Genomic DNA, 14,664 nt, shown 5'->3' with positions numbered 1-14,664 from the left:
TAATAAATATAAAATAAATATATAATATTAATAATAATGATTATATAATATAATAATAATAATAATAATAATAATTTGAATCAATAAAATAAATATTAAAATAATGTATAATATATAAAATATTCAATATGCAAAGTGTAATGTTTCAGACACTAATAATAATTATGATATTAATAATGATAATAAAATAAAATCATAAAATAATAAATAATAAAATAATATAGAATATATCAAATATACAATATGTAAAGTGTAATGTTTCAGACACTAATAATAATAATAATAATAATAATAATACATTAAAATTAATAAAATAATAAATAATAAAATAATGTATAACATATAAATATACAATATGCAAAGTGTAATGTTTCAAACACTAATTATAATTATGATATTAATAATGATAATAAAATAAAATCATAAAATAATATAGAATATATCAAATATACAATATGTAAAGTGTAATGTTTCAAACACTAATAATAATAATAAGAAGAAGAATAAGAATAAGAAGAAGAATAAATTAAAATCAATAAAATAATGACTAATAAAATAATGTAGAATATATCAAATATACAAGATGCAAAGTGTAATGTTTCAAACACTAATAATAATAATAATAATAATAATAATAATAATAATAATAATAATAATATAAAATCAATCAAATAATAAATAATAAAAAATAATATAGAATATATCAAATATCCAATATGTAAAGTGTAATGACACCGGTCTCACCTTCCTCCGTGTTGAGCAGCTCCGTCTTGTTGTTCTTGGACTTCATGGCCGGCCGTCGGCGGGAACCTAGCGTGACGACAACAACGCAGTTATTCACGTCGTCGCTTCCTCACGTGCGGTGAAATCGACTCAAGCGCGTGGGGGGCGGGGCGGTCACCATCAAAGTTGCCGGCGCCGTCCTCCTCGGCCAGGATCACCTCCTCTGCAAGCGAGCGAGCGCGCGAGCGTCAGAGTCGTCGGCTCGTGCAACCGCGTCGGGGTTTTTTGCATAGCGCGCCACTGACCTGCTTTGCAGATCCACTCCAGGTAGCCGTTGAGCTCGCGTTCGATCTGCTGCTGCCGCCGAAGCTTGAGGAACTCGCTCCGGTTCTCCACGCGCTCTCGCTCTTTGGCGAACTCGCTGGACGCGGAGCGGAACGGGGCGGGAACAACACGTTAACGGGGGTCGCGACCTTTACTGTCCAAAAAGCCATTTTGGGCGATTTTGTGGACATTTATGCTAATTTTGGGGATTGCTTGTTGTTTTTGAATTTTTTTTTCGTCTTTTCTTAAATCTAATTTTCTGACTTTTTTTAGATGGGCATTTTATGGGATTTCTTCTTTTTTGGGGGGACTTTTTACAGTTACTTTTTCACACCTCTTTAAAAATAAATCTTCTGACTGTTGGGCAATTTTGGGGACATTTTATGTTCATTTCTGGGATTTCTTGTTATTTTTTTAACATTCTGTCCTGCCTTTTCTTAAAACAAATTTTATGACTTTTTTCATGGCCATTTTATGGTAATTTTTGAGATTTCTTCTTTTTTGGACATTTTACAGTTACTTTATAAACAGTTTCTTTGATGCCTTTTTAAAAATAAATGTTCTGACTGTTGGGCAATTTTGTGGACATTTTATGTACATTTTTGGGATTTTTTGTTATTTTTGAACATTTTTTTCCTGTTTTGTCTTAAATCAATTACTTTTTATGGGCAGTTTATGGTAATTTTCGGGATTTTTTCTTTTTTTTTACATTTTAAAATTACTTGTTAAACTTTTTATTTATGCCTCTTTAAAAATCAATTTTCTGACTGTTGGGCAATTTCGTGGACATTTTATGTACATTTTTGGGATTTTTTGTTATTTTTGAAATATATTTCCTGCCTTACCTTAAAATCAATTTTTCTGACTTTTTTTATGGGCATTTTATGGTAATTTTCAGGATTTCTTCTTTTTTTTGGGACATTTTAAAATTACTTGTTGAACGTTTTATTTATGCATCTTTAAAAATAAAGTTTTTGACTGTTGGGCAATTTCGTGGACATTTTATGTACATTTTTGGGATTTTTTGTTATTTTTTAACATTTTTTCCTGCCTTACCTAAATAATTTTTTAAGACTTTTTTTTATGGGCATTTTATGGTAATTTTCGGGATTTTTTATTTTTTTTGTACATTTTAAAATTACTTGTTAAACGTTTTATTTATGCCTCTTTAAAAATCAATTTTCTGACTGTTGGGCAATTTCATGGACATTTTATGGCAATTTTCTGCTTTTCATATTTGTTTTTCGACAATTTTACAACTTAAAAATTTGGACACTGAAATTTTTAATATTTAATTATCCATTGTTTGATCGCAATAATTAATTCAGTTAAAGAATATTTAGTAAAAAAATAAAGTTAAATATGTTTTAGAGCTGTTCAACAAATTTTTAATCAGATTAATCGCGATTAATCGCTTCATTAAAAAGCCTTTTTTTTTTTTATCAACATTTTTTTGCAGGCCAAATCAAAATTAATAATGTCTCTGCCTAATACATGACTAACACTTTCACTTTAACAGCACTAATATGTACACCAAAAATTGTTTTTTTTGTGTTTTTTTTAGAGATCCACGGGGAGCCACAGCAGAGAGACCGAATAAGAGCCACAGGTTGACCCCTGACCCCCCGAATCACATAAATCTCTCTCGATAAAAACGTGACGACGTACCCAGAGAGGACGCCGAGCACCAGGTTGAGCATGAAGAAGGAGCCGATGATGATGAGCGGGATGTAGTACATCCAGTTCCAGGCGCTGCCCTCCACGTCGTTACTCTAACAAAAACAAAAAATACACAAACAGACTGGGATGTTGACAAACACACCCGAAAAACTGAAATATAACCCAACAATTTATTGTTTTGGGTTGTTTTATACAAAAAGAGCCAATTTGGGTTGAAGCTAAAAGTTGGATGAAATTGACCCAAGTAGCAAATTCGAGCCTTAATAAAGTCATCAATCGGCAAAAAAAATAAAAAAAAATAAAATAAAAGGGTCGTCTTTTTTTTTTTTTTTTTTTTTGACTCGTTGTGACCCGAGTGAAGCTCTCAAGTGGAGCCTGCTGGAGTGCTGAGTGCTATTAAACTTTCATCGGCCGGAGGTCAGTCTTCATCCCTCAGAGCGGACGTTAAAAATAGAACCAGACGGACCAGAATAGAGGAAGAGGAGGGAGGCGGAGGAAGAGGAAGAGGAAGAGGAGGGCCGACAAAAAAGATCATGCCGATGACGACGATTACAGGACGACGGTTCAAACTGGGTTGCAAATTCCGACACATAAACATACAAATGCTGCTGACGATTCTGATTAATATTACATTTGTACAGAGATGAGTTATGAAGCAAAATGCAGCCAATTCTATCCATCACAGGGGCGGCCATTTTGCCACTTGCCGTCGACTGAAGATGACATCACAGTTGCTCAGGTGAACAACCAATCACAGCGCGTCTTGTTTTCTGAAGCTGAGCTGTGATTGGCTGTTCACCTGAGACCTGAGCAACTGTGATGTCATTTTCACTCGACAGCAAGTGGTAAAATGGCCGCCTTCTGATATTGATAAAAAAAAAAAGATGGATTTTGTTGCTTAACTCATATTCCACAAACACAATATTAACCAGAATACCATATTTAGACTAGTGGGGCTGCAACATGGCCCTGGCTGATCTCTTATACTCTGCTGCCACCTGCTAGCTGTTTTTGTAATAATAATAATAATAACAATAACAATAATAATAATAATAATAATATTGCTTTAAGTGACCTCTTCATGTCAGAAGCTGTATCAAAGCCTTCTGTATGCTCTAGCATTAAAAAAAAAATTTTTTTTTAATAAATAAATAAATAAAAAACATATAAATACGTTTTTGGGAGTGCAGGACAAAGTATTAAAAAAACTTATTTATAAGTTTTCGGGTTTGAATGAGTTAACTCATTTGGTCACAAAAACGTATAAATACTTTCTATTTTAAATATTACCAGTGTCCCAAAGACAAAGACATATTTATAATTTTTTTAATGTCTTTTTTTTTTTTTATGCTAGAGCATATAAAAGGCTTTGACGCAGCCTCTGAACCGCGAAGAATGGTTGAAGCAATGATAGTTATTCCAAAAACGACCAGCAGGTAGCAACAGAGTATAAGAGATCAACCAGGGCCATGTTGCAAACAAGCTCATTTCCCCGCAGTTTCAAACAGATTTGGGAATAATGATGAGACGTAGTTATATTCTGATGCTGGATATATACTTTTTTTTTTTTTTCCCCCGATGAAAGAAGATACTCGAATCTTTCTTTTGGAAATAAACAGCAGTTAGTTACTTTTTTGTTACGTACGACACTGCCCAAACTGTTGTTGTGTTGCAAGCAGCGGACTCACGAAGTAGAGCATCTCGGTCCAGCCCTCCATGGTGATGCACTGGAAGACGGTGAGGACGGCGAACAGGATGTTGTCAAACTGCGTGATGCCGTAGTTGGGCCCGATCCAGCCGTCCCGGCACGTGGTGCCGTTGGGGCACAGCCTGGACGGCAACTTGGCGCCGCACGGAACCTTGTCGACGATATCGCCTGGGGAAAGATCGACTGCTGCGTCTATAGGTCGCTTGCACATCGTAATGCATCATGGGAGTTTTTCCTTCGGGCGCCATATTGGGTGTCCACCGGTTCACAAGGTACACTCGCGAGTTACACGGTAGAGCTTATCAACCTGATGTAATTTTCGCAGTATTTTCACGATTTACCGGAAGATCAAAAACAACGATACAGGCAGAAGGTGTCTCTGTGTGGCGGGATTGATCCTAATTACGTCCTGACCAAGGGTGATTTTTTTTTTTGACGGAGAAAGCTTGCTGGCCAAATGTGACATCTCTGGACATTTTTCCCTACCTCGTGTTGACAACATGCTCCATAACACGCCAACAAATCCCTGGAGGCTTACAATTATTTTGTAAGCGGGTGGATACAGAGTGTAAACTTTAACATCGCATCAGAAGAAACTGTTGCTGTTGCACGTAAGTAAACCACATGGTGTTGGTAATTCTGCACACAAAAATGTTGATTTGTTCTCAGGCTTCCTGTTATCATTGTGTTTACATGCACAGCTAGGTTTACCTGATGTGGTTTTTCTAACAATTTTATAACAGGCAAATATGGCAGAGCGTATAAGAATAAAAAGTAACTATGCACAGCCTCCCCGTGGCTTAATTAAATTTAATGCTACCCTTTCACTAGTTACATGTTACTTAATCAACTTATTCTAAATGGTTAAGGTTAACCACTCTCAGAGGACGTATTTTTAGTTTCAGTTTCCAGTACAATAAAACGTGTTCATGGTAACTACTGAGCATACTGACAGCTTTTCTTATGATCTCACGGTTAAGGAGGCTGTCACAACACCCAATTTCTGTCTGGTGCCAGATGGCAACAATTCCCATCACTTGTCACGACAACACCAATAGTATTACCAGGTATGTATGGCTTTACTTTTTGTAGTTTCTTATTTAATTCTATGTTTCATATTTTCATTACAATGTTTGTAATATTTTCAGATTCAGGCACAGATGAGTTTAACTGGACGGGACTTCTGCGACTTTGTGGTGTGGACAAAGTGTGATTGAGCGAGTCCACCCAGATCGCTCGTTTTGGCCAGTTGGAAAAGCCAGAGTTTTTTTTCCCAAAATCCCCTCCTTACCTGAACTGCTCGGGAGAGCATTTACTAGATCAGCAGTGGACTTCCAGTGTTCCTGCTCAGCCGCTGTCACCTACCACTTGCTCATGTACTTCAAAGATGCGGAATAAAAGTAGTTTTTTGTGCTGCAGCAGATTGTAAAATCAAATGATATCACTTGAAGTGTGCCAATCTAGACTGCCAAAAGGACAGTGGTTTTGTGACAAGTGTGAAACAAGGATTATTGGGAAAACTGCAACACAGTACTGGTACTTGTCTTACATTAAACAAATTTAAAAGAGAGCAACTTTTTCCTCTGTACATAGCATAATGAAAGTCATTGCGTACCCCATCAACATTACATCATACCGTCATCTCAGGATGGTAGGCACCTGTGCTAAAATAAACTACATTAATTAACAGTTCAATTTTTAACCCTGAAATTACTACATCTAATCATTATTCACTTCATTTTTTGTGCTTTTAGAAATAATAGAGATTTATGCCATTACTTTAAGAGGGACCATATTGCACATTGAGTCAAATCCTGTCATTTGTATTATGTATAGCTTTGTAAACAAACCCAACAATAGAATTTGTATAAACACTGCCTTTATTAGCGCCAAACAAACAGTCGCATGTTGTCCTCCTCCAATGCTTTGATGCTCGCCTTCGTTACCATCATGTCATTGGCAATCAAGTCGGTGTGGCATGAGATCCCTAAAGAAAAAAATAAAGAAAAAAAAAATCACAAAAAAATACGGTACCAGTAATAGGTTTAATATAGTAAAGTAGTATAGTTTTTGTCAGTGTAAAAGAAATGTACACATTTTGTTGCATTTTTTAATGTATGAACATTGCTACAGGCAAATACTTATTTCTATAAACACTTCCAAATGTCTCTAAAATATAAGGTGCGTGTACACACACAAACAAAAACACATACATTCACTCATGCATACAATATATCATGTAATGAATTCTGAGTGGCATACCAGAGTCAATGATGTCAGCAGTACTTGAGGGTACAGGTTACTGGAGCCATCTGGCTGCATAACTGCAACAATCTCTGCCACTTCGAGTCGTCTTTTCTTTGCTCGTCTCTCCTGTGCACGTTCATATCTTGGCACCGACTGGGCTGAGACATAGATGTTGTAACTTGGGACCCAACTTTAATGTTGGAGCCCAGTCGGGATGATTGGACAGAAAAACGGGCGCAGGGCGACCTGTTAAAATAAACAAATATATAAACAAATAAAATATGGAAAGACTGGTTATTTTACCACAGTAGGGTGGCCGTGAATAAGTTCTTTAGCATGATGTGTAGGCTACCGGGGCTCTGTTTTCTTGCATCAGCCCCTTCTGTCTCTTTTTTTTTCCAAGTTTACATTTTGCCACCAAAAAACATGTTATCGGCATTAAAAGCCCAAGACTAATCAATCCAATTTCAGCAGTAAACACTTTGCACTAGCACTACTTGGGTGAAAATGTTCGATGTTAGCTTTCGGCTAACGTCCGCTAGCCAGCTTGTACTACCGAACTTGCTTGCTCATGAATCCAAAACATAAGCAACTTGCCCATATATGGGCGGTCGAAACGTTATTAATCCTCATGCATTAAATAAAGGTAAACAAGCTTACCGCTCACAAAGTGATCGCTGCACACACGAGCCCAAAGTAACGACTTCCCTCCGGAGTCCGCACTCCTCTGTCTCCAGGCCCTGGTTCCTAATTATTTTCGGAATTCGGAAAAAAGACCGACCATTTTCCCCCTTGGCTTTGTTCGAACAGCCAACGATACAGCAACAATGTACCATTTTAAACGCAGAAAACAAACGTGATAGATACGTGTTAGACCGAATCGCTACGTAAATGGAGGCCACCCAGCATGGCGACTACGAGAAATCCGAGGCGGAAGTGACGACATGTGCAAGCGACCTATAGACATACGATATACATTTCAGAAATAACAATTACATTAACTCATTTGCTCCCAATAACGTAGAAATACGTTTTTTTAATGTTCTAAGTGTCCCAAAGACGTATTTATATGTTTTTTGTTGTTTGTTTTTTTTATGCTAGAGCATACAGAAGGCTTTGATGCAGCTTCTCAGCTGCAAAGAACAGTTGCAGAAATGGTAGTTATTACACAAACGGCCAGCAGGTGGCAGCAGAGCAAAGGAGATCAACCAGGGCCATGTTGAAAAAAAGCTCAATTACTTCTAACTGATAAAACTTAGCTCTCTTCTAATGCTAATTGCTGCAAAACGGAAACAGATAGAAACATACTTTTTTTTTCCTGATGAAAGAAGAGACTTTAATCTTTCTTTTGGTAGGTTCCATGCTTTTATAGCAATTGAACACAATATTGTGCGGGCCTTGCAAAATCAGTCAAAATCCAGTAAAAACAGCCGGGAGCGAACGGGATTGCGAAATGTGAAAATGGCGGCGAGTGAACGAGTTAAACAAAAAAAAATATATCAACATGCTTGACGGAGGCTCACCCGTAATGTCGTCATAGCAGGTGGTGTGGAACTTGCCCATGTAGAACTCCAGGCCGATGATGGCGAACATGAGGATGGCCACGAACAGCAGCAGGCCGATCTGCAGCAGCGGGATCATGGCCTTCATGATGGACTTGAGCACCACCTGCAGGCCTGGAGGTCACACGGACGGCGACGTTGAGAAGGAACCCTCGAGAAGTCAGCGCGCGAAGGTTTTTTTCGCGCACTTACTGGGAATTCCCGACACCAGTTTGAGAGGCCGCAGCACTCGCACGGCTCGGAGCGTCCTCAGGTCGATGTAAGAGCGCAGAGATGATAAAATTCTGTGAGACGACAAGAGGGAGGAAAAAAATTCATAAAAAGGACCAATGACAGTCCAATGGCAGTTTGGAACGTACAACCCACGACACGCTTAGGACCGCCCACTCATTTGAATAACATTTCGACTTGGCAGAACGGACCAAAACTGCCAAAATTAAAATTAAATACATGACTCAATAAATAAATAAATAAATGACTAAGTAAATAAATATATGACTAAAAGTGAAAATTAAACGGATATAAAAAATATATAATTCAAAAATTAAATACAAACGTATTTATTTATGTAAAAATATTTTTTGTTCTTTTTATTAGAAAAAAAATATAATTAAAAAATTATATTAAAAAATATATATAAATATACATAAATGGAAATAAAAAGAGCAATATATATATATATATATATATATATATATATATATATATATATATATATATATATATATATATATATATATAAATTTTTTATTTAATTTTGGAATTCTATTTTTAATATCCGTTTTTATTTTATATATCCATTTATATTTAAGTTTTTTGGATATAATTTTCGAATGATTTTTTTTTATATCTGTTTTTAGTTTCACTTTTAGTCATATATTTATTTATTTAGTCATTTATTTATTTTGAATTTTGGCAGTTTTGGTCCTCCATATGCAATTATTTTTTGTCATGGTCCTCTAACCCATGTATTTTTTTTTAGACCACAAAAACAATAAATTAATCTGTAATACAAAAAAAATAAATAAATAAAAATGAAATCAGGTAAAATATACAAAAGTGCTCGCAACATCACAAAACTCAACTTACAAGTATGACGTAAAAACATGAGTCATAAAATCAGATTACACCTAACAAATGGGCTGGTTACCCAATAATTGAACTTGAGAAGTAAAACTAAACAACGGAGATAATGCGGTTGCACAAGTGCGCACACCCTCTTCTAACTGCGGGCTTGGCAGCTCTGCTCCTCCTCCTCCGTTGTGGTCTCGACAAGTCTTGTTGCTAATTCCAGTAAGAGGTCATTTATTACCAGACGCCATACCGGCAGCCAAGGCCCTCATTCCCTCGATGGCTTTATAACTGCCTCGCTGCTAAAGGCCGGACCAAAAAAAAACACGAGCGCTCAGCAAGAAAAATAAATAAATAAGCAGACAGCCCGGGGCCGATGGCGCGAAGCTTCTGGCGAGGGCTCCGTGACTTCACTCGTCGTTGCGTTCACCGGCCTCAAAGTAAAAAGTCGACTTCCTCATGTCTGTTTATCGGCGTCTCCGCGGAATGTCAGCGTTCATCCAAGCGAGACGAGCCAAAAAGAAAAAACAAACCGACAGGATGCAGTCGCCCCTGGCAACGGACCAGCCTGCTTGCACTACGCAGGAGTGACCACTAGGGGGTATCTCAGCAAGTAGAGACTGGACTGCAAGCTATGATTTTAGTGGAGTTGGGCAGCATTCAAGGGGATAAATGAGTTGATAAAGGCAATCAAAACGAGTGGATTATTTATTATATTGATATATTCCAGACAGTAGGTAGCTGCCCATGAATCTCCTCACACTGGGAACATCTCATTTATCTCTCAAAAACAACTAAATGGCCACCATGAGCCCAAAACGGTTGCTGGGAAAATGGCCAATTTGAACCAAAATGGCGGACTTCCTGTGTCCTTTCCAAAATGGCTTCTTGAGGCTTTTTTGTAGGCCTCCTCATGATAGACATGGCTACCAAATTCCATGTTGCTAAGTGGAACTGGCTTCAATAACAGAATTTTCCAAACAGCTCGTCTTTTAAGACCCCTGGAAAATTTAGCGTAAAATGGACACTTTGTACCAAAATGGCAGACTTCCTGTGTCCTTTCCAAAATGGCTTCTTGAGGCTTTTTTGTAGGCCTCCTCATGATAGACATGGCTACCAAATTTCATGTTGCTAAGTGAAACTGGCTTCAGGAACTGAATTTTTGAAAAGACCCCTGGAGTGGAACTACACCCTTAAAAAAAAAAAAATCCAAAATGGCAGACTTCCTGTGTCCTTTCCAAAATGGCTTCTTGAGGCTTTTTTTGTAGGCTTCCTCATGTTAGACATGAATACCAAATTTCATGTTGCTAAGTGGAACTGGCTTCAAGGGCAGAATTTTCCAAAACGGCTCATCATCATCAAAATTTGGCTAAAATGGCCATTTGAAACCAAAATGGCAGACTTCCTGTCATGACAGACACGTGTATCAATTGTATGATGCTCCGTGTCTTCAGTGGCAAAATTATTAAAAAAATAAAAATAAAATATATATATCCAGTGGGCACACGTTACAAATTTGTGTTTTTCAGTTACCCGGGTTTGCTGCAATCCTCCGCCGGCCTCCCTCACTGCTTAATGGATAAACGACACTCGAGGGAATTCCCCGGTGACAGGATGGATAGTGGGCATCTCCCCCGAGGCGGCGGGTGAGACGAGCGTGGGCGGATGAGAAGAAAAGTGATATTCCCGACCGTCCAAAGTGTTACATTCCATTGCTGTGTTAAGACGTAGTGATGACAGAGCCGGCAACGGCTGGGAAACACCTTGCAGTCGCACGCAAAAAAAAAAAAAAAAAAATGGCACTGCTTGACATAAGAGTTGCAAATGTCCTTAAAAATGTTCTAGTCTTGATTTTGGTCTCATCTCCAGACAATATGACCAGAAACAGGTAGGATCTCGACTTGAGCAGGTGCAAACTTTATGACATCATAAAGTGCGGACCCACCCCCGCAGACTAAACGCACGCCCAGTTTCTCTGAGACCTCCATCTGATAGTGACAAAAGTAGTCTTTATCAGTAAACATTATGTCCATATGAATTCAAAGGAATCAATTATCATTCACATTTGCAATGCCAATTGGCAACGGTCAATTGGCTCTTATAATCCCAGAAAGGTTCAGGCTGACACTTGTGTAAACTACAAGTAAAACTTTTGCACTATTGAACCTAACTGAACAAATAGTATAGAGGCTAGTGTGCTTGATCTGTAAGCAGCCAGTCCCTGGTTCGAGACCAGCTCTTCTTTTTTTCCGGCTCTTCCCCTCCTCCTGCACAATTTCTTGCGGTAAGGAGCGGTTTTGTTTCAAATGTTTATCGATGGCCTGCATTCAGAGTTTCAACAGCAGACTGCAGTTGGCTCGCCGGGGGCGCGGCAATCGGAGAGGCGGGGTTTGACTGAACCGGGCGTTTTACTTTGACTTATAATTTGATATTTTCATTATTTTTGATGAACAATTAGTACATTTAAAAACACATTTCGCAACTTGCTGTCAACTGAAAATGACATCACAATGTGCTCAGGGCTCAGATAGCCAATCACAACTCAGCTAGTGAATGTCACATGACCAAACCTAGAAAACAGTCTTGGTTTGGTCTTGTCTTCCAAATACATGAATGGAACTTGGACTTGAACTTGAAGACTAGGACTGGAATTATCCCTCAAAAACTGGACTGAACTTGAGCCTTAAGATACTGGACTCAGACATGTCCTTTAAAGTCCCAAAGACCGAACCAGGATTAGGATGTGAAATTTGAAGACAATAGGACTTAGCTAAGACTAGAGATGTTGCTTTAAGCCTTGAACCAGATCTTGGACTTGGCGAGGGTGGTGGGGCTCCCTCGCCGCCTCCCTTCGGCCAGGTCTCTCCCCGCTTCACGTCTCCGTTGCCACGGCAACCACCGAGTCCTCTCTTGCTCTCTGAGTCTCCACGGTTACCAGCATGCTCCCATTCACAAGCGTTGCCACGGCAACGCGGCTCGGGCCTCATTGATGGAATCTCGCCATCGCCGCGGCAACAGCGGCAGGAAGCGCGCGGGGTCCCCGAGCGATTGATTTTCTGCGACGGCCGTCCTCCACCGCCGGACGCCCCCCCCCCCCCCCCCCCCCCCGTCCCCCACCCCCGCGCCGCCCCGCCCCTCCCGTCCCATCCCCACACGCACGCATGCACGCACGCGTTCACATCACCGTGTGTGTGCGTGCGTGCGTGCGCATATTGTAGATGTGGGGGTGGTGGTGGTCCTCAGTCGGGGATATTGAGGGGACAGAAGCTCACACTGCGTTGACACATGGCACTCCCACAATGTTTACACCGCGCACACGCGCGCGCACACGCACGACGGTGACGGCGCACACGAACAAGGTACACGATTGAGCTCATGCATATTTGAACAACAAGCACACGCAAAGCGTAAACAAACGGGATAGGCTGCATTAGGGGCATTGCCCCACCAGGTGCCGCTGTTTTTCTGAGTTAATACAGAGCAAAATCTGTGAAATTGTTTGATTCCAAGATGGAAATGGAGACTTTTTTTTTTTTTTTCATCTTAATTAAATGTTTTGTATGTTTTTTTTTTTTAAATTTTTAGATTTAGTTTACATTTATTGAATTTATGTTTCATTTGATTATTATTTTACTTTTTAAAAACAGGAATATTTAAATACATTAAATGAAAATGAGAATAATAAAATAAATATTTCGTCTTCAACAAATATATTTTATTTAATTGATAATTAAGTTTACATAAAAATATGTAATTATTTAAACAGAAACAACGCAACCAATACAAAGTTATGGAAAAACAAATTTTCTAAAAATTGCAAGGCTAAAATTTAAAGAAAATATTTGTAAAACTGGAATCATTTTTGAATAGTTTTGTTTATAGTTTCATCCTTAAAATACACCATTGAATTACAATGAAGTTTAATTTAAATACATTATAATTTAATATTTTGTACATTTTCTTTTAAATTTTCAGATTTAGTTTACATGTATTGAATTTAACCCTTAAAATACCCCATTGTATGACAATGAATTTTAATTTAAATACATAATATAAAATTATATAATATTTATAATTAATTTCAAGACTGAAAAACTGTACATGCTGGGGGTGTATTTAAATATGAAACATTTATGTATGTAAATATCGCTGGCGTCGGTCTTTCTGTCTGCCCGCACAATTTGGCAAATTTCATATTTTTTCCAAAAATCAATACTTTTGGCCAGTCCACGTGTGGGTGTCGTTTTTTTTTTGTTTTTTTTTAACTACCAAAAAAGTTACCAAGCGAACAAAATCAGACATCCACATGCTGCTTCGCCCGCTCTTAAGACATTATGATTGATTTTCACATTTTGTCCATTTCGAAAGCATTTTTTCACACAAATACGCAAATCTCCCCCCCCCCCCCATGACTGTTTAGGGGGGGTTGTAAGGGTGCGAGTTGAACGGGAGGGCTTGGGAGTGTCAGGCTTTCCTTGACGAAGCTTTCACGGGGCGGAAGCACTCTGCCGCTCCCGACCGCATCTCTCCACCCTCTTCATTTTCTCACTCGGCCATTATTGCTGAGCTCAGCCGAGTGCTAACGCGCGCGCGATGAACCCCCCCCCCCCCCTCGGCCGGCGCACTCCCGCCGTCTCCGATCCCGTCGCCTCGTCAAACGGCTCCGAAATTGCTCTTGAACCTTCCCAATCGAGACTTGGCGGGAAGTGCTTAGACTGTCACTATGAGGGGGAAATGAAGGTGAGGCATAAAAAAAAATGCCAAACTGCCTCAACTTGTATCCTGTTTAAGTTAGAAAATTAGTTTTTTTTTTTTTTTTTTTTTAATTGATTGGCGTGAAACTGGCTGGACATGCCAGTCGGACTTAAAAGTCGCATTGTGTCTCGAATTTACTTCATAAGCATTCCACATGCATTCAAATCTTAGCATTCAGCGATTCAACTTTCAGCATTCCCACACAATTTCTCCAGAAATTGCACATAGTCTAGTTGTGGGAATGCTGAAGCATTCCCATACATGTTATTTTTATTCTCCACACTTTTTTGCCGGGTAGCAACTCATACATAAGACTTCCAATTTATACGGTTCAAATTTCAACTTGATTAAAAAATTCACACCTTCCGAGGTATATATCGTCTGATTCCACATTACTTACGGTAGGTGCAAAATTTAACATTAAATCTCAACTTTTCCCCCATTCAATGGGACAAACATTTTCTAAATATCACTTTCCACGCCCACTTCCAGACATATAACATCACAATTTCTAGGTTGGTAAAGTGCATTGTCCAGTAACCAGGAGGTCTAAATTTCAAAATTCATCTCTCGATTTACTTCATAAGCATTCCA

General features: G+C 38.6%; 1 protein-coding gene and 1 long non-coding RNA gene across 10 annotated transcripts in view; both read right to left on the bottom strand.

Moving 5' to 3' along the window:
• Nucleotides 1-14,664, bottom strand: part of cacna1ab (calcium channel, voltage-dependent, P/Q type, alpha 1A subunit, b) — a 108,528-nt gene that overhangs the window by 72,259 nt on the left and 21,605 nt on the right. For all 9 annotated transcript variants that reach the window (XM_077524920.1, XM_077524921.1, XM_077524927.1 and 6 more), the window contains 7 exons: nucleotides 8,437-8,528; nucleotides 8,206-8,358; nucleotides 4,416-4,603; nucleotides 2,716-2,819; nucleotides 1,029-1,144; nucleotides 902-946; nucleotides 745-810 (listed from right to left, as the gene is read on the bottom strand). In XM_077524920.1, coding sequence (XP_077381046.1) covers nucleotides 745-810; nucleotides 902-946; nucleotides 1,029-1,144; nucleotides 2,716-2,819; nucleotides 4,416-4,603; nucleotides 8,206-8,358; nucleotides 8,437-8,528 — 764 coding nt within the window. The remainder of the gene's footprint in view (nucleotides 1-744; nucleotides 811-901; nucleotides 947-1,028; nucleotides 1,145-2,715; nucleotides 2,820-4,415; nucleotides 4,604-8,205; nucleotides 8,359-8,436; nucleotides 8,529-14,664) is intronic.
• LOC144020984 (uncharacterized) lies at nucleotides 6,312-7,638 on the bottom strand. The gene is made up of 3 exons (XR_013284019.1): nucleotides 7,343-7,638; nucleotides 6,698-6,928; nucleotides 6,312-6,422 (listed from the first exon to the last, which is right to left on the bottom strand). It is a non-coding gene; the product is annotated as an uncharacterized LOC144020984 (long non-coding RNA).

The sequence above is a fragment of the Festucalex cinctus genome, chromosome 6 (genome assembly GCF_051991245.1).
Source record: "Festucalex cinctus isolate MCC-2025b chromosome 6, RoL_Fcin_1.0, whole genome shotgun sequence".
NCBI classification, from domain to species: domain Eukaryota; kingdom Metazoa; phylum Chordata; class Actinopteri; order Syngnathiformes; family Syngnathidae; genus Festucalex; species Festucalex cinctus.
This window is presented reverse-complemented; position numbering and strand designations above follow the sequence as displayed.